The sequence below is a fragment of the Gallus gallus genome, chromosome 2, assembly GCF_016699485.2.
Source record: "Gallus gallus isolate bGalGal1 chromosome 2, bGalGal1.mat.broiler.GRCg7b, whole genome shotgun sequence".
NCBI classification, from domain to species: domain Eukaryota; kingdom Metazoa; phylum Chordata; class Aves; order Galliformes; family Phasianidae; genus Gallus; species Gallus gallus.
The window spans coordinates 43,494,282-43,514,910 of NC_052533.1; the positions used below are offsets into that span (position 1 = coordinate 43,494,282).

At 35.4% G+C, this 20,629-nt stretch overlaps 1 protein-coding gene across 4 annotated transcripts in view; it reads right to left on the reverse strand.

The window, feature by feature from the left end:
• The window catches only part of ULK4 (unc-51 like kinase 4), a 219,601-nt gene that overhangs the window by 114,668 nt on the left and 84,304 nt on the right, over positions 1 to 20,629 (reverse strand). For 3 of the 4 annotated variants that reach the window (XM_025147506.3, XM_418812.7, XM_004939465.5), the window contains exon 31: positions 9,510 to 9,558. The exons of the other annotated variant lie outside the window; for it this stretch is intronic. In XM_025147506.3, the coding sequence (XP_025003274.2) occupies positions 9,510 to 9,558 (49 nt within the window). The remainder of the gene's footprint in view (positions 1 to 9,509; positions 9,559 to 20,629) is intronic. 4 annotated transcript variants of the gene reach the window in all.

Sequence of the window (20,629 nt, forward strand, 5' to 3'; positions counted from 1 at the left end):
TCAAACTACAGAACTACATATAGCTGAAGGCACCTTTGGAGCTCTTGAGTCTGCTTAAAGCAGCCCTGTTGAAGCAGGTTGCTCAAAATACCTAAAGGGACTGTGGGAGTTCTGTATCCCATACTACAACACCAGACAAATCTTAGGGTTATGATTACTTCTTAAATGATTTTTTAAATGATGATATTGTCACAGATCCTGGTCACGCTGACCTGTTTGTGCCAACTGCTAGCGTTATAGTTATTACAGAAAAATTAAAAGGACCAGAGGTCCCAGATCAGCTGTAAGTCATTGTGAAGCTACTCTGCGAGATGTTCTTGGGACAGCTGGAAAGATACAGACAGATCTGCTCACACAAGGCACAACAGTGATTATTATTCTATTTTTCTTTCTTTGAAATGCAGTATGGAAATAGCAATAATCACATTCACTATTTCTGCAAAGCACAGGTCTGCACACCTCTTACCACTTTCGTGATTTCCTTCTCCTGTATGCTACAGCTGGCTTCAAAATCTTATTACAGTCTTTTATCTACTCATGTTTATTATCCATAAAAACATTGCTGTTCAGGGACAAGGTAAGAAAAGCTACCTGGGAACATTTATGAATATTGTTTAGACATGAGTTTTCTTAGACTGCCTAGCACTGAACATAAAATTAAAAAAGTTGTGTAAGCACAAACACTAAAATATTAGTGTCTAGCAATAGAAAGCAATTTCTTGAAGATGAAACTACTTGAACTCACTTTCCATAAAAGAATATAATGCTATCAGAAATGCTGAGGACTCTTTTTCCCCCTCAGAAGTGAAGTTTCGGATGATTTTGTAAGTAACTTTATTCCCTCCTCCAGCAGGAACAATAGTTCCAAATATATTTCCTAATAAGAAAAAGTGATAGAAGAATATCTGCTAGTAATATCTTTTCCTTTTTAAAAGCCATTTTACTACCCACAATATCAATCTGTAATATTGAGTGATTTAAAGACAACTCTGCTTCCCATCATATATTTTTCCTCATCCACCAGCAATCCTATGGTAATAGATCTATTCGACTGTGTAACTAAAACATAGAATTGTCCACATTTGTTTTCAATTTGTACAGTACTTTTCATAACAAAATCTGAATACTTTCTAGTGTCTAATTAGCTAATCATTGCTGCATTCTAGTAATTCAAATAGGTTGCTCTGAAAGTAATGCTTCCTAATTATTTCCATGGAAACTACAACAGATATAAAGAGCACAATACCACTGTTTGGTAGAGCAAGTTCTTGGCAACAAAACACTATTCTTCAGCAGTCACCACCATTAGTTGTGCATTTGCACCATCCATGAACAAGAGCTTGCATGTCACACTCAGAAAATCTGCACCAATGGAGGTAACCCACTGTTGCGCAGACGCAATGGCAGCACTGATGTTGCCACACAGTTCATCTTTCATTGGCCCAGACAGATGGATGTCAGAAGGCATCAAAATTGGAATAGACAGTGGGTATGCTAGGACAGTGCAGACAAACTAGTATGGGCCCTAGCATTATAATGTTACAAGGGAAAGGTTCTCTTCTTCTCTGGCCTGACTCTGGAAATTCCAACCTTCAACTTAGTCAGTGTTATGATATAGCAGTCAGAGCTTGTGGTTTGTCCAGGTTCCAGGAAATCCAAAAGGATCACACCTTTACCATTCCAAAAATTAGTGCACATCACTTTACCCACTGAAGGCTGTCTTGAACTACTTATTTGATGGGAATGCACATGTCGTCACTGAACACACTGCTGTTTTGATGCCAGCTAATAATGGTGACACTACATCCAGTCATCCCTACTGACGTGATCCAGGAAAGTGTCACTTTCAGCCTCATGCTGGTTCCACAGGTCCTGAAAAACTTGCATATGGTGTTCTTCTGTTCCTGTGTGAATAACTGTGGGACTCAGATGGTGCAAACTTTGCAATATTTCAATATCGCCACCATTGTTTCCAACACATCAAAGCCAATATTCAGCTCAATATACAGTTCCCCAGTTGCAATTTGCCAGTTCACATAGATGAGCTGATGGAGACAATCCTCATTTTATGGTGTGACAGATACACATATCTGTCTAGAATGTGGCTTGTCACCACTGCTGAAACACACCACCCATTGCCTCACTGTGCTCGCATCCACTGTAGGGCCTCTAAATGTTCAGCAAGCATCAATGGGTGCCACTTGTCTGCATGGAAGAATTCAGTCCTACTCCTTTGCTTCAGATGTCATAGAATCACTCAGGTTGGAAAGGACCTCAAAGATCATCAAGTCCAACCACAGCCTAACCTGTATGGCAAACAGGTATACAGGTATTGGACCAGAGAGATTATCGTGTTACAAAGAAGTAATGAAGTAAAGATCTTACCCATGTCCTGGGCTCACAAAAGGGCTCCAAGAGGAATGATCTCCAGATAGCGATCCTTCCTTGTTGGGAGTCAGCCCTTAAATGGGGTCTAGGAGAGGTGCAGCCTGGCTCCACCCCTTCCAGTCACTCAGGTGAAACTGCGTTCACCTGTGCCCCTGCAGCTGACTCAGCACTCACCTCAGGTGGTCAATCAGAGGTTCAGTGATTCAACAGTTCCCATACACTAACCATAGTACCCTAACTCTAACAACCCTCCACTAAATCATATCTCTGAGCACCACATCCAAACAGCTCTTAAACACATCCAGGGTTGGTGACTCAACCAAGTCACTGGCCATGTATTTTCAAGTCAGATGCCATTTTGTCAGACTGACCGCTCTGCTGCCATTTTTCACATGGTAAAAAAATGTAACAGAATACTGGTGGGAAGGTTCAACCCCTACTGCCATCCCACCAACACTTGCCTCCAACATCATAGGCCAACATAGTAAAATAGGAGGCATTACTTTCAGAGCAGCCCTTGCCTTTATACATAACCTTACAAGGTCCTGTTGGCACCTTAAACACGCCTAGTTTCAGAATGATGAGCACCAAATTCTGATAGTTTTCTAGGAGTAAGTGTCCTTTGTTGACACACAAAGGACAGAAGCACACTGACTGAAAAAGGTGGTTTATACAGTTCTCCCAAGCACCAGAAAAAAAAAGTGAATCACCAATGGAAACAAGAGGCAATTCTCTGAACTCGCTCAGAAATCTGCCAAACAAGCCTATTCTTCTTCCCAGTAATCATATATTTTGGTAAATCCCCTGAAAACCAGTTTTTCCATCAAATTTTGTCATTTATCACAAATGCGCATTTAACTACTGCTGTTCTGACCTCTGATCTTAGAAAGAGGAGTTAAAAATCAGTGAAAAGTATTTGAGACAAGCATCTCTACAAGAACAGCTGAAAATCAGTTCTTAATATCACTTGGAAAAATTGAAACAAAGCCCAACAACAATAATTCCTTCAAGGTCACATAGAGAAAGGAAGTAATTCCATCTCTGTTTAAAGCTAGCATCTTATAAGAGGAATCTTTTAGCAAGTTTTCAAACTTGTATGTGCAAAAGTTTTATCTGTGCAGTATTTCTTTCACTATCTCAAGGTCATGACCTGCATAAAAAGAACACAAAACAAGTGGCATACTTTCCCTAGGAGATACATTAAGCAGCTCTTAAGAGCAAAATATTGTTGCCACGTGTTCACCAAGTCATAAGAATACATCACAATCATCACGGAGAGATGAGCTGGAGTGCCAGAAATGTTTGTTCAAACCATATTGGTCTTATGCATGTATGGGAGGGTGTCCATATACCAGTTGTGAAGATATCCTCTACTTGGAACTAGCTATGGGACCTGAGACAGCAAAGTGCCCAAGTATTGATTAAGCTGCAGGAGAAAGCGTCATATGTTCTTAACCCCTATTGCTGTAGCCACATTACTGCTGTAAACTAAGCTGCAAGCCCAGAGTGAGGTGGGAGTGCCTTTCTGAATTGCTGCCACACACTGCAGCACACAGAAGGCTTAAGCTTCTCGGCAACAGACCATGACAGTCCATCACCAGTTACAATTATATTTAAAAGCCAAATCTTGCTCCTACTAATGTTAACAGCCAAATGCCTATACAAAGGAAAATTTCTTGACCTTTTTATTGCTTACCCACATGCAAAAACACTACTTGTCATCTAAGATAAGGGAAAAATAACATACAAGGGATTCTCATTAACCACATTCAGAAATGGATTTTATACCATGCATTTTGGCCTGTAACAGCTTCGTTGCTAGGAGTTAAGCAGCTACACATTCAGAAATATAACTGCTAAGAGTTCATTCTGTATACGTTAGCATTCAAGTGTTAAAAGTTGTGGAGGAAGACTGACCATAACAGATTAATAACCTGACTCAATACTAATTAAATGCTTATAGAAGTATAGATATATAGAGCACTTCCCTTGAAACAAGTGATAGAGAGATTAGTGATTAAAAAAAACAACTGCATATGAAAGTCTATTCCTCTAGTAAGGTTGTGTTCCCTACTAAAAGTTTTTCAAGAGAGTTACATTTAGACATTTATTTCCAAGAGTATACATTCTGATCTGCAAGTTTTCCCTTCCAACTATATATTACTCCTCAGTCAACAATCTAGACGATGTTGGTAGTTTCAGACATCTCATCTTTAAAAGTGCTTAAGCAAGGTACATGAAAAAACATTTCTAGAGAAGAGCCATGATATATTCCTTGAAAATCAGAAGTTAGCATACTGTACCCTATTTCCCTTTACAGTATCTTATATGGGCTTTAGAAATGCAGCTATTCATTTGATTTAATGTTCAAAAGAGAATAAATATAAAACCTTACTGAATGTTGACATGAGATTTTAACAAACTGGTAAGAAATAATAGTTTGGAAAAAGAGTTACACCACCCTGATCAAGGCATTCATGTTCATTAATTACATTTGCTTTCTTCAAACTGTATCTTTTTTATTTTTAAATCACTGAAAACAGGTAACTTCCAAGATGGTCTAACACTTTTTCACTGATTTTCCTTTGACTCATCTTGAAATATCAAGTTTCTTTGAAAACAAGCAATCATTTTGCTCTATAAACCATCCATAACAGATTTTGGTACTTTAACTTCCAGAAGTCCTTACAGATCACACGAAATCTATTCCTAGCCTGTCACAACAATTTTATGCACTCTACCACAACATAGGATTTGACCATCTAAGCTAGTAAATTGTAGGCAATACTCATACTTCAGAAATAAGTATAAACGAAGGCTCCTAAATATAACTGCAGTCCATCCACTAGAAACCTCAAAGAAATCACTCTTAGAATCTAAATTCAGATGCCTTATAAATGCAGATATTCCATAAAAGCAGGAACGAGCAGAGAAACTACACCAAAATGAGCCACCAAATTTCACTATTTCTTATAACAGCACTGAACGCACAGTCAAAAACAGGAATATTACACAGAAAGCTAATAAAATAAATGCCATTTCCTGTACTTTAAAACAGATGTTGCCTAACTGTTCCCAGATCGCTTCAGGTTTGGTTTGGTTTTTAAATAGGAGGCTGAAGCTAAATTAAGTATTGTGTATGACTGCAGACTGGAGCAATCTGTCTACAGATACCACTTAGTACCAGTGTCAGCGATCCCTGGCAAGCACAGAGCTTAAAGAGGAACATCAACCTGAAGTTCATTTACAGTCTAGTGGACCAACTACCTATTCACATGAAGTGCTAAAGCTTATACTGTTTGCCATATTTGCTGTCCTAATTCTCTCCAGCAGATGCACTAGGTATCCTTATTTGGGCAAAACTACCACAATATAATTTGTTTTCTTGAAAAGGCATTACCCAAACAAAACTGGGGTCTTTTGGTGGTTAATGCTGGTTTTTATTTGTTTGAAGTATGAATACATTCAGCTAGCATTTTTTTCTATTATCATGCCTGAGCTCACGCTCCCTTCTTTAGAATAATGAACTCAATTTTGAATTGAAATTAGTGAAAAGTGAGCTAAGTACACCTTCCAAGAGGATCACTGTCTGCCAGAATAACAATGACTTTGAAGCATTTTTAAGTGTTTGAGCACAGGTTTAATTATTTCAAAAAAGTAGTAAAGCAAATTTCTGATGAAGACATGGACTTGCTAGTATCATGCACTGTTGGAAATTTTTGATACCAAATGCACAACCTTCATAATGGTATTTAATAAAACACCATTTACAAGTTCAGTAACTTTCAACATTACTAGCAAGTAATTTGCAATAAAAGGAAGTGCCCTTAAATCCAAGCAGTCACGTTTTTCATGGTATCACTGACCTTTAAAGTACAGGATGTTGCAAAAAAATCTTTTGACAACAGAAGCTGAAGTCTGTGAGATGCTGGCATGTTAATACACAGGAAATTTTAATAGCATAAGCAGAAAATGGACTACTGGGCTTTAAAAAGAGGATACCACTGAGCTTCCAATCACAAGCACCACTGGCTTTAGTCTGTTAACTTACCAGCAGAAAAATAGCATTTCCACCAACTAGACGGAATTTCTTTTTTTAAGACAACAGCTTAGATTCAGATTGCCCTAAAGGAAAGCCATATAACATTTATGATGTGTGAAAGGTTCCTCCCCAACAGCAGATAAGAGCCACTTAGAAAAGCAATATAGTACAGAAAGTAATATTGATGTCAACTTTAGTTTCAGCTACTTACCAAAAGGGGCTAGCAGTCTAAAATACAAACACACATAAGCTACAGACTTGACAGAAGAGCATTTCCAATTCTATCAACCAGCTCAATGTAACAGGACACTGATATTCAAAAATATTTTGTATATAATATACTGGTAGTTCAGATGATCACAGGTTTGACACAATGAAATAGAAAATATCAGAAGCAGAATACTAAGGGTACAGCAGAAAAAGGTAGTAAGAAACTACAACATACATTCCACAGCAACCTCTTCTGCTGCAATCCCATTGATCAACAGTATTATTTTCTATTTGTATCTTGCACCAGTCCTGCTTTGTATCATTTACATCATTGTAGAATTTGCTTCTATTTTTAATCTTGTTACTAAAGGGAGTTTGCACCATTTAAATTATGCACATTATGTTACCAAATTTCCTTATGCTTTTCAATCCCATATTGTTCTGAATACACTCATGCTTACTGTTAATCCAACTTCCTTTCTGTGGATATGAATACTTACACCAATACACATCACTACACCGTCAATGACCGCATTAGATATTACAGCGAGACAAATGCTCACCTGTACTGCAGTCATACCTTCATATTGCTTTGTAGAAATACTCATAATCAATACAACAGGTAGTGCTAGGATCTAGAACAAGGGTGCTGATAAAATTATTTTGCATTCAGCTTCAACGTGAAATTCCCCTCTGAAGTCTTGCAACAAAGGGCTGTAAACATGTCTTTCGCACACTGACAAAGAACACTATCAATCTACATTTACTAAATGTAACTAAAATGATTAATGAGTGCTGAAGGTTGGGTTTTGTTTTTTTTTTTTGCAACTGTAACATTTACAGAGTTCACATAAAGGGCATGGCATGAACTTTTGGTGTAATTTGGTACACTTGGTGCAATTAAGTGGAGTTCTGAGAGTGAATTGGTCCAGATACTTGCAACAGGATGAGAAATTGCCAAAACTCAGTCTTAGGGTTAGGTCACAATCCAGGATAAGCAGTACACAGTAGTGCAAATCTACATCAGTGAACAGTGAGAGGCAGTAACATTAAAACATACTGCCTGTGAATTGCTCAGTGTTGGCAAGCCACCACATCTCTGCTGCTCTGAGAGCTGGATTAAAGCTAGTACACTCAACACCTGTAACACAGACAGCCCAGAAACACAGGCTACACCTACAGACACTACGCAATTCAGAGCCAGTACTATTTCCTTTCACATCCTAGAAGTGTCACTGCATGGTTAGTGGCATCATCGCTAGTAATGTGCACTTTATGATACAGAGAAAAATCACTGGACATTTGGTTTCTGCATAGAAGATTATGAAAAACAAGTGATACTTCTGAACTTGATAGTGGATAGCTATGCATTATTTATTGAGATTGTACCCACAAAGTGTACTGAATAGGAAGAAAAATTTAAAATGAATAGTTCAGGGTCTTATAAAAATCTAGGTACAGAAAAGAAAGCTCAACATTACTGATCTACCCTATTTGATGAAACAAACAGAAGTATAAACTAAAGAAAAAACTAGATTATGGACTAGTACTGAAAAGTAAATGATATGCAGCTCCTTTCACTCTTGCAACCACGAAAATGATTTCAGAAACTCATAATGATGGGTTTGCTAACTCATTCTGGTCACAAAGAAGAGCAGGTTAGATAAGTAAGAATTTTTCAAAATCTAACAGGATTTCTAGAGATCACCTATTCAACAAATCGTCACATGCATCCCCCCAAAATACATAAATATACATGTACTTTTTTGTCAGTTAAACTTCAAGATACCAACAATTGGTGAAGTTTGATATTTTACTGTGTTCCTCTCTTGTTGTTACCTATAAGCAGTACTTATCCCAGGTTAAATCTATTTATGAAACATTTTGAAGTGTTGCTTTTGTTGTTAATGCTTGTCAGAAGAGCTTCTCAGATTTGTACATATATATATATATATAGACACACACACAAAATATAACCTCTTTGACATGTTACATTAGTTAAAAAAAGGGGTCATCCTGTAACGGATTTAAGATGACATGTAATGAAAAAACATCACTGCAAATGAAAAGAGAAAATTCAAATATTTAAACCTAAAAATGGGAATTCGAATTTGACTCAATCACATTTATGAATACCTCCTATCCTGAATAGGACTGAATTTCAAGACGGATGCAATAGGAAAGATACAATTCACGTGCACTGCACACATTCATATTTCGTACTCATCAGAAGCAGGCTGACATTACAGAACACTTACCTGACAAGTTCATGAACAAACAGGCTTGAAAAACTAAACAAGAGAGTCTGGAAATCAGTGAGGAAACTATTGGATATCTAACTATCCCGCAGACTTTTCTTTTTTCTTAACACATCTGCATCACCAATTTCTCCTGATCATTTATCATAGGTGGCAGATTCTATTTATGGATGGAAATCCAGCACGTTACTATGAAAATCATATCACTGATACTTTATATTGAAAGAAATTCTAGAAGAGAACAGCAGTAGTTTGCCTTACCGTAGCCAAACTCTGGTTTGATTCTGCTAACTAAAACACAAGTTGCTCACTATCTGTTGCTTGGGTTGGGCAAATACTTAGTTTTATTTAAGAATCAAGCTCATTAATTCCATTTTTCAGAATTTTATTTGGATAGAAAACAAAAAAAATGGAATTTTTAACTTATAAAAGAAAGGTTTTATACACATAGTGAGAACCATATACATGCCTACATTTAGTAGATTCTTTGAATTAATAGATGGTTCACGATCACTGGCGTACAAATATTCCTTACTTAGCTTACTATTCTGACATGGTTGGAAATACAACGTGTATCTATTAGCATATGTATACGTAAAAATTATTCTTACCAAGATGACTTGGAAAAGAGCTGGAAAAAGATGGTTTTCTTCCACAAGGCTGTAAAAACATATTTTAAGATTTATTTTAAAACAGAGGAAGTGAATTCTTATTTAATATACTAAACACGTAGAAGGAGCAGAACAGTAGAATAAGTGTTAGAAAATCTATGACCCCAAACCTCATTCTTTGATTAGCTTCCAACAAAAATGAGCTCCCTTTCAGATATTAAATAGAAACAGCAACATGCTGCTTCGGAAATTACTTCTAGATCTGCTTCATTGGTGCAATTCAAGAGTGATACAGTAAGTAAATTAGTATTTTTAAAAGGCAAAAAAAAAAATCAAAATTCAGAAATACCATACTGTACCAACTATGAAACAGTCACTGCACATCATCAACTAATTTGAATTAAGAGGTTCAGAGTGTACAACGTGAAGTTATAAACATGCTGCGTGTTGTTTTTTGAAGTATGCTATGTTAACTAACTTCTTGGGTTTAACATATGTTAATATATGACACATTTGCAACCACTTCCCTTCAAAGAATTGAGGAGTGGTTACCCAAAATAATTTACTTTTATTCTCCTGAATTTCAAAACCTATTCAGAAGAATTGAGAATATTCTCAAAGAAAACTCACATTCTAAAAGCTTTATGTCTAAAGCACATGTGTATCGCTATCACAAACATCACGATGACAACAGAATTATAGGTAGGTCACTCTGAAAGTATCACTTCCTATTTATCTTCATGGAAACTACAACAGATACAAAGAGTACAATAACACTATTTGACAGAGCAAATTCTCAGCTACAAAACACTTTTTCAGTACAGTCACCACCATCAGCTACGCATTTATGCCAGCAATGAAGAAGAGCCTGCATGCCTCACTCATAAAAGTATGCACCAGTGGAAGGGACCCACAGTGGCTGCTGCCACTGCTGAAACACCACCCACTGCCTCACTGTGCTGTCATCCATTATTTGACATCCAGAAGTGTTCAGTAAGCATCAGTAACATGGTAAATGTTACCATGCTACCAAATGTTACCCATCTGTCACATGGTAACCATGCTTACGAATAAAATGAAAATTTTGTTGTATTTTTTATTTAAATAAAAAAATGAGGGTTGAACATGCATGTCTTATGAAAAAAGTGACATAGGCAAAATAATCCACGGTAAGTAGAAACTTCATAACACATCTCAAGATGTAGCTGTATAACTTAAAAAAAAAACAACAAATGAGCAGGGATTACATGGAAAGAAAAACAGTTCATTCAGTTCACCGTTCTGTGCCCTTCTACAACAAGCTGAGATTCTGCCTAAGTGCTAGGCAAAAAAAAAAGAAAAAAAATTGCTGGTTCTCAAAAAATTACTACCAGAGCTAATTTTAAACTGTGAATATTTAAATAGGAAATGAATTTCTGAAAGTTTATAAATAAATGACAACAACTTAATTCCAGCAGTTGTTGAAACCACCCTTCTTTAGGCCATAGTTCTAGCTAATAGCCAACATAAGACTCAAATGACACCAGTGCCAAAGGAGGTAGAAAAAAACCAAACATTTGAATGTTAAGGAAAAAGGAAATTGTTTTGTCCCCTTCAAACAGACCAAAGCATGAGAACATAGGAAAAGGAACATTCATCTAAGACCATGGACAGTATCTATTGGTACATAAAAAAATGGTCTTAAGATCTTGTCCAGTTCAGAATTTGTCTGGTATAAAATGACTATCAATAAATCAAGCTAATTAACCTCATTGCTATCAACTGAAAAAAGAAGGGGGGGGCTGGGCAAGCATGGCTGTCCCTAAATGTTAGAAAGTCTTCGTGACAAAATAACCTCTCAGGTCCATTGGAAACTTAAATTAGAGCAGCATTCAGATAGATTTATTTATTCTTTTTTGGTGAATCCCACAGAATAAAAACCCACCATTGAAATGGAAAGTTTCAAAGTCATCTCACTGCCACACTTTCATGTCATGCCCTTCAGTAGCTGTCCAAAGGCAAAGAATGATCTTACCATTGATTTTTAAGACATATTATACCAAGACAATTCACAATAGTGTCTACCATAGAATACAACAGGGAGAAGATCTATCAACTTATCTTTAGGGGTCTCAATTATTTCAGAGTCAGTTTTCTTGAACAACGTTATTCTTCACTTCCAGTTCCTAACCCTTCTTAGTAATTTAGTTTACATTTCAAATGACCCAGGGGGCAAGGAGGAAAAAAGGATGAAAAGCGTGTGGAGGTAGAAAATTATCTTGGATGTCAAATAACTGGATTTTTTTTTAATGCTTTACTTTTTCTAGTAGACGGAAACTGGAAATAAACACAACAATGAAGATCTCATTGTAAAAAAAAAAAAAATCAATGTATCACCATTATACGATGGTATTTTAAAGATCTTTCAAAAGTATATAATTAATACCAAAAACAGGAAAGGCTGACATACTCAAACATAGCAAAACAAGATTTGAGAATTAAAGTAAAATTACAGCTTAGCAGTAAGAAAGATACTTGAAGTACGATATTTCTCTCAAATATCTTAGCTACAGCTGCCAAAGTATTCAAAATTCTAGGAAAACACCTTTCAAGAAGTAGAACATGAAGATCTGCACTAAAAGTACTGATCCACAGCATTTTTTTTTTTTAAATGCATATTAGCAGCAAAACCATTAGTAGCTTTCAGTCATTGTGTGGAGAAAGAGCTTACTTCCAGTCCCAGCACAGGCTCAAAAAACTGTCTGTGGTGCACAGATATTGGAAGGGCATTACTGTAATGCCAGTCAGTTTTCCAGCAGTCTCAGTCAGCTTATAGAGGGAGAACAGAGTTTGTATTTTCAATTCCTGATCAGTTTCCAGCTTCAAAATCCACAGTTTTATAGAAATGTCTTTCGATAGGTTTTCAACCACAGCATAATGTGTTTTGCTGATTTCCCATTATGTTCTATAATTTTGCCTCTGCCTGTTTACAAGCAGTACAAAAACCTAATCAATAATCTTTAAATAAGTCCCATTTTTTAAAAGTAATTTTCAAAATCATAATAAAATGGTTCCCAGACAAGGAAACAGTAACTGTACTAAAGAAAGTTGTATTAAATTTAAAAAGTGAAGAGCCTGTGTTATCAGCTTCATATATTACAAACCCATAGCATGGTATAAAATAAGCAAACCATATGCCATAAGCAGTTTTGCTAAGAGTTCATGCTATCAGAATGGAAAGCAATGTAGACCTAACAACAATACAGAGAGCAATAACTCTATGAAAAATAAATGCCAACCTTAAAAACAAACACCAGTTCACCACCATTCTCTTTGAATATCCATAAAAACAAGAACATTTCTTCATAAAATTACAAATTACAATGAATTTAGAGTGTGATCAAGTGATAGGGCTTTTTTTTTTTTTATAATTCTATGTCCCAAATTCCTTAAGTTCAGAAATTACACAAATGAAAAGATATCAATCACAAAACCTCAGAAAGTAATTTTAAGAATTATTACAACTCATGAAATTCTTCAGCATAAGGATGCAATTCAATGAACTTTCAGCAGTTCAATTGGTGATTAATAAATCTTACTTTCTTCAAGAATCTTAAAATATTTTAACAAAGCTTTTTTTGTTGCTTCATCTTGAAGATGAGTATTTCCTGAAGGTTTTGTCAGATTATGATTGCATATTTTGTCAACTTCACGATCTGTAGCTAATGGAATATTAACACCTTACAAATAAATACAAGCAGTGGCTATTTAAATGTTAAGAGAAAGTTTGCTTCTACACTAGAAGTAGTAAAAACAAGAGTAATTTTATTCAACAAGAATATAAGAAAAACTACTATTCTTGAGTTTTAAAGAGTTTGAAGATGAAGCAGAATGATAGCCCTTTCTCAAGTTCTATGTTCTACATTACATTGAAAAAAAATTGGTTTTTTGAAAGCAATGTTCAGATTTTTCATTCAGATAACATATGGTATAATTCTATAAAACATCAGAATATATCATAAATCAGCAACAGGTTATACAAGGTATTTCAACCATTTATAGATATTTATATACATTTCCAAAGCCTTTTTTTAATGTTTTTTATACATCTATGTGCCTCGATTCTGACTGAGATTTCAGCCCGAAATATATACAATTCCTTAAATCTAAAATTAAAGTGTACAAAATAAATTTAATTGATTTAATATATGAAAAGAACCTCCTCAGACAATTCTGCAAAACCTCTTAGCCCTATTTGGAAAACACAATAGTATACTAAGCAGTTATTCTCTTGCTTCTGGTCTATAACTAAGCATTCATACCAGTAGAGGTATTTGTTCAAATAAGGATAGCAAGACTGAATTATTCGATAGTATTAACAAAATTTAACTCACGGGAATACTAAGTTTTTACATGGACCAAAATATTTATTATTTTTTTCCTAAGAAATTATAAACACAATATATAATATTGCAATATATAATGCATTTATAACTTCTTAGGAATAAAAACAGGAATGAAGATGAGAAAATAATCTGTAAACTCTAAATGTAAACACATCCCTCCCCTAAAACATTAAACAACATTTTCAATGCACTAAATAAGAAAGGTAAAGTAGGTTTATGCCCTCAATGTAATTCTTTTGAGACTTTCTTTTACATCTGCTGCAGATCATGACATAGCAAAAAGCAAGGAAGCAGCAAAAGGACATTATATAAAGTTGTTTGGATTTGTTTTAAAAAAACGGTCTACAGCATTTTATGACTTTTAACACACTTCCCATACACATGGGCACAAAATTCTTACTGAATTTGAAACAACAAGAAGATTGACTGGGAGAAAACAGAAGAGAGTGAGTAAGATAAAAGCAAAGGTCCTACTTCACACAGCAGAGATCACTTCTTCAGGTAGTTGAACAACATTGATTTCAAGCATTTTCAATTCCTATGAAATGTCATTCTAGTACAAAACATTAATGTAGCCTGAATTAACAAAAGAGATCAGTATATTAGCATAAGGATTGATAAACTAATTTATTAAGAGGAATGAGTGTTAGTCTTAAAACTTTCCATGTTAACTTCACTTCCCGTCAACAATCCTGCTTCACGGAAGCACAAGAGTCACAACAGACTACCTTTATCTTCTCATCCATCAGGTGCAAGGACTTCTTCCTCAGATTTCACATATATTGTTTTAGATTAGAGTGCACTAAGACAAAGTTGCTCATTATGGCCTAACAAGCAGCAGAAATTTGCTAAACTGGGGAAAAACAGCTAAAGGAAAGCCAATAGTCACTGTGATGAAGCAGAAGGAGAAATAAAAGAGAGGAAGATGGCCGTACAACCACCTCAGATGCAACTGCATATGCCCAGAGGAACATTTGTATATATTAATGAGGTTTTTGAAAATAATGAGTATGTATACTGATATATTCCACGTGTGCTTTAACTGTTTAAATGTAGAATTTGAAATCTGAGTGTGTGAGCTTGATTTGTCAAGTTGCCTGGTATGTATCATGCAGAATAATCAAATGCCACTTTCTAATACCACATGAGCTCTGAGTTACAGAACTTTCTTCCTGGATTTTGGATGACAACATGAACGATGTCACCATCTCTGAAAAATAGCTGAAGTTCAAAAGAGAGAGAGAGAGATACAAGAGAAGGCCAGCAAGATTCCCAAATAGATAGATCTTTCTCCACAAAAGCACTAGTACTCATGCATTTTATAAGATCATATTGAGAACGATTAAGGAATATGTGTAGGAGAACAGTCATTAAAGTGAATGTAAGCCACCCATTCCACATTAGGAGTAAAATCTGAATTGAAAAAGAGTATCAACAATTCAGCTTCTCATTTCTGTAGAACCTGCAGTTCTTGCACATGATTACTTTTAACTGCTCTTTCTATGCAGTCTCTAGGGAAGAGCCTAGTAAATACATAGGAACTTACTAAAAAATCCAAACCCATTTTCTGTTGCTCAGAGAAAGAAAACACAAGTAAATATGTTTTGAGCTGGAAAAAGATCTAGGTAAATTCAAAGCTTTATATAAATATATTTATATATAAATATATATAATATGTAATATTATAATATATAATAAATATATTCAATACTAGCTACATAGCTATAAAACAATTTGTAAGCATTCAACAAAATTTTAAGCAGGTAGTGCACCACCACTTGATATTATGTTAACAAGGTTATCTTCCAGTTCTCTGAAGACTTCCTCCATTTTAAATAATAAAAATAAATAAAAAACCATCATTTAAAATACATCATTTGTCTTTAAAAAAAGGTAGTAATAAAAAAGGAAAATGTTGAGAAGACATTTGGGAATAGTAGCACTTCTATGCTGGAACTGCATGGGGATTTAGGTGCCCTCATGGTCTCAGAATTTCCAGTCATAAAAAAGGAGGAGAGACTGTGAGTTTAAAATCATGTATCAGACTGCTCTAGCCAATATCCTCCCATCCTTCAGGCTCAGAAATCAATATCCATTTAGGATTTACAGTCTCATGCAAGTCAGCTTTTTTTTTCCCCCTTTCGAAAAAGAGTATTTTCAGTGTTTTGTGTTAATGGGTACCAAATGCCTTCCTTAGAATTGCAAGGGAGAACCAGGTTCCAATCTCTTCTTTAGCCTCAGCCTCCTTTCTTCAGAGAAATCTAGTTATCCAGTAGCCTGTGTTCTCCCCACAGTGGCTTACATTTCAACTTCTTTGTGATGCTGCTCTACTGAAATAAAAAGGAATTAGAGATTTATCAGACCACACAGAGGGAGAATGACTTTGTCAACTGATTTTTTAGTTCATCATCTGATAAAGTTATATAAATTTCACCAGGGATTCCAGATACAATTTAAAGACATACAAAAGAACTAAGTAGGTAAATTCTGCAAAAAAAAAAAAGCACTGAAATTCATTTTTGTAAAATGGGACCTTGCTGTAAGTATACATAATTCATACGTTCCCAATGGAGGAAAAAATAAACAAGGCTATTTACATCCATTCCTATAACAAATAAGCTTGGATGGGTTCAAACAGCAGTATTTTTCTTTGTAAGGAACATGATGTGATTTGCCTTAAATTGAGGTGTCAGTAGGACAGGTTATAGAATAAATTAACAATTCACAGAGACTTCATAAGAATGATAAAGCATTCACTCAAGCATTGAAAAAGAACTAAAGAAGAAAACAGATGAACTGTGATAATATAGGTAGTTATGTACCTCCTTATCTAAATCTCACTGCCTTCACAAGAAAGCTTTAAAAGGCAGAAAACATGACACTGAGTACTGTCTTTTGAGAAAAGACATATGCGGAAAACCCTGGGTCCTAGAGACATTCTAAGCTGAACAAATGAGTAGAAACTATTTTAAAGAACAGTAGTAGGTAAGCACAAGGCAACAGACAAGACATTCGTTTTAAAGCAACAAAGCATAAAATCCACAACAGATCTTTTAGGAAATCAGTCAGCACGTGGGCAAAGGAGACCTAGTAGATGCAGTATTCATGGACTTTCAAGATGTATTTTATAAAGCCCCCTACCGAAGGCGCTTAAAATATAGACAGGAATGTTCAGATGGCAAAAGGCACCACTAATGTCAAAAGTACACCAGATATTTATGAAGTAGTGCAACCACCTTTTCCAGTGCAAGACCTTGACGGCATCAAATTAAGGAGCAAGCTCCAGATCAAACAAACCCAAAGGAAAGCCCTAAAGAAAGCAAATATTTCTACGCCGCTGGTTATGCTACGGAACATACATGAATGTTGTAAGTTATTTATCAAGGATCTTTTTGGAGCCATGTAAATGAAATGACAGTAGCTATTATCTACAGGACATGTCTTTCCTAAGGCCTCTGAAAAGTCAGCTCACAGGTGGCTGAAAGAGCCTGTGGAGAACACTGACAAATGCTAGCCTTTTTCCTTGCCTTCCGTGCTTTAGATTTGCTTCATGCTGAATAGGGAGTTTAAGGTAGAATTGAATTTGCAGAAGCCTAAAAGTCCAATTCTACTATCTTAACCTGCCAACTCCTCCTCATTATTTGCTTATTTTTAATTCCTATTTATATACCAAACATTCCCTATTGAAATAAAAAACAACTGAAAGTGAATGGCATTTTCTCCTGTTTAAGGCATTACATTAAAAGAGCAAATATGTGAGCCTTACTGTATGACATCTTTGAGCAACTGACTTAACAATAGCAACATCAAAGAATCACTTCACACTTTTAAAACAGAGTCAGCAATTGATCAGCAATACGTAAAGAGGAAACAAAATTACAAGTATAAGGTTAATAGCTCATTTCTTTACTAAAGGGAAACTCTAATAAAATGCAATACAGAAGCAGTGTTTTACACTAAAGATGGTGATTAGTATTGCAGTCAGTACATGACTAGACTAAGAGAACTCACTTGCAATAATGAACTCTGACCACTGGCTTTGATATGAATTACAGTGGTGTGTGAGTTGATGATAGTGTTATTAGCTGATGCTTATTTCCAGAGTCTATTTCTGGGTACGTCTTCCTGCCTCAAGTTATTCAATAAAGCAGCACATATGCAAATCTTACAACAAAGTATAGAAATCACAAGTATCATATGAATTCTTTGCTGTTTTGTATCAGTATCATTTCTCTAACGAGAAAACAAGGTTTTCTATAGCCCAGTTTTCATAGACGTTAAACTACTGCAATAAGAATCATGTCCAAAATCCACATAGATGTTGCCAAAAGTTCTACTAAAAATGTATCTCTCAATCCATCTCCATTGTGATTTTCTCACCGATGTTGTACACATCTAAAACATAATTCCCACTGTTCAGATCAGTTGGACTAGGCCCTGTTGGCTTACCTATTATCAGAAATACTTCATACTATTGTATTCATATTCATTACAGAAAACACATTTAAAAGATAAAGTAATTTAGAATCAAATATATATATTTAAGCTAGCATTTCAGCCTTAAATTAGGAAATTAAAATGGCTAACGATCAAAACAAAGTACTTTTAAAGCATTTAACATAAGCATATCTTAGCTAATTCACTAGGAAACTAAAGCGATGAAGTGCGAGCCCTCTAGTATGATGGCAAAGAAAATGCAGCATGTTCAAAGACAGGTTACACAAAATGCTAACAGGTGCTTGTTAACTTAACCAAAAATCTACCAAAAAGTCACTTGCACCACAACAAACGCTGAAGAAAAGTTTGAGGCCATTTTGTTATTTTAAATGAAGGGCATGAATAGATAGACCATTTCAGAATATAATGAGGTATACACAAAAGACATTATGTGTGAGAATGATGGGCCTTCAGTAATAATGATTCTGAAATGTTCTTAGTGCCTTTTAATTAATAATGCATTGTTATGAACATTACTGTAAATGAAGTTTGAAAATTGCACTATTCTTGTGCAATTCTAAAGAGACTGAAATGGAGATTTACTTTAATTAGTGAAGAGAATCTCCTGAGGTATACATGGCCAATCTTTCATTTTCACAGTTACAAGATGACCTGTGGCACATAAAATGGCCACAGTAACAAAAAAAAATCTGCTGCTTTTGATTTCTGCCACCTTCTCCCCTTTTCTAGACTGGTGTCTAATGTTTATCAGGGAAATTTACGATATAGATGGAAGATTGAAAATGTTTCCTGATTTCCTCCTGCCCTCCAATCCATCATAAATTTAAAACAGGTCATGTTTTTAATTTTTTGTCTCTCAGGAAATGACTGTAATAAAGAATACCGGAATGTGTCCCGCTAATTTGATTACTGTCTGATGAACTCTATGAGTTTCAGCTCTTGAATTCAGGTAAGCGTGAGCTTTCCTGTACAGAGTCACATCAGAAAATAGGTTGTTCAGAGGTTACTTCAGCCAAGCAACATGGAAAAGCATACAGTACACAGCTTTCTACTGCTTCTTCTAAGAGCTCAGTTCCTATATTTTGTCTCCTTTACAGCTACAGTGCAAGATGAATTCTATATAACCATGAATTCAAGGTCTTTGACATATTTGTTTATAAACGTTTCATTTGCATTTTTCCATAAAGTTTTAAGGTTTAGACCTGTGGTTTTATAGTGACATTTTAACCGAGCTATGTGAGCATCAATGTTTCCGTAATACAGCTTCAGAACCTGCCCAAATATTGATGACTTTGGGCTACAGGTGTACAATACTCCTTTAACTTGCCTCTTACCTTCACTCACAAACTTCCCATCACAATAATCGCAGATTGTTCCCACATGCCTACTGAAAGGCACAAGGGAGCAAGTGTTCACTGAGCTACACATGTACCCACTTTTTAGCCACCAAATCAACATAGAATCAACCTAGTGTTCATTACAGCACATACATGGTTCCAGCTTTCTTTGGTAGAATTTTGTGAAAACATGAAGATATGATGTATTTTAGTCACAGGTTTCATGTATGGGCTAATTTCAGAGAAGTCAAAGAATCCAGAAGACAACAGACAAGAGAACTGTAGAAACTCTGCTCCCTGAGAAATCTAGCAAAGCAGATTATTCAGTGAAAGTAAAAGTGGGCCAGTAAGACACATGAGAATGATTACTGATGTGTTATTATCCAAATAACAGCTGATCCAGAGATAACAGTACCACATATAGTATTTAAAATTATTAGTAGTTCATTGGATATCCAGTTATCTTTATTAGTACTAAGAAAAGAACTTTTCCTGTCTGCTATACCTCAATGAGTTCAAATCCATAGACTACCTATATTAAGTACAATGGCAGACACATGAGCCCTCAAATAGAGTATTCATTAGACAGAGGAAGACTGCTACTATCAGATCCAGTGTTCTGGTTACAGAAATAGTTTATTGTAAAAGAATTAGAACATCTGTAGGTTAATGCTAAAAATAGAAAGCTTTACTATTTGTATTAAGCATAAAAGCTTGCTGTAGCATAAACAGTTTGCATACAATAAAAACAATTAAATACCACCTTCTCTGCATTCAAGCTTTTTAAAATCTCAAGCAACTCAATTTCCCAGTTGATTTTTAGTCTACTCAGTACACTAAAAGCACCAAAATAAAACCATAAAAGATGAAAAATTATGTTTTCATCTTTTGCAATAAAAGTAGTGGGAGAACAATTAAAATTCTTTTTTGTATGCTTTCT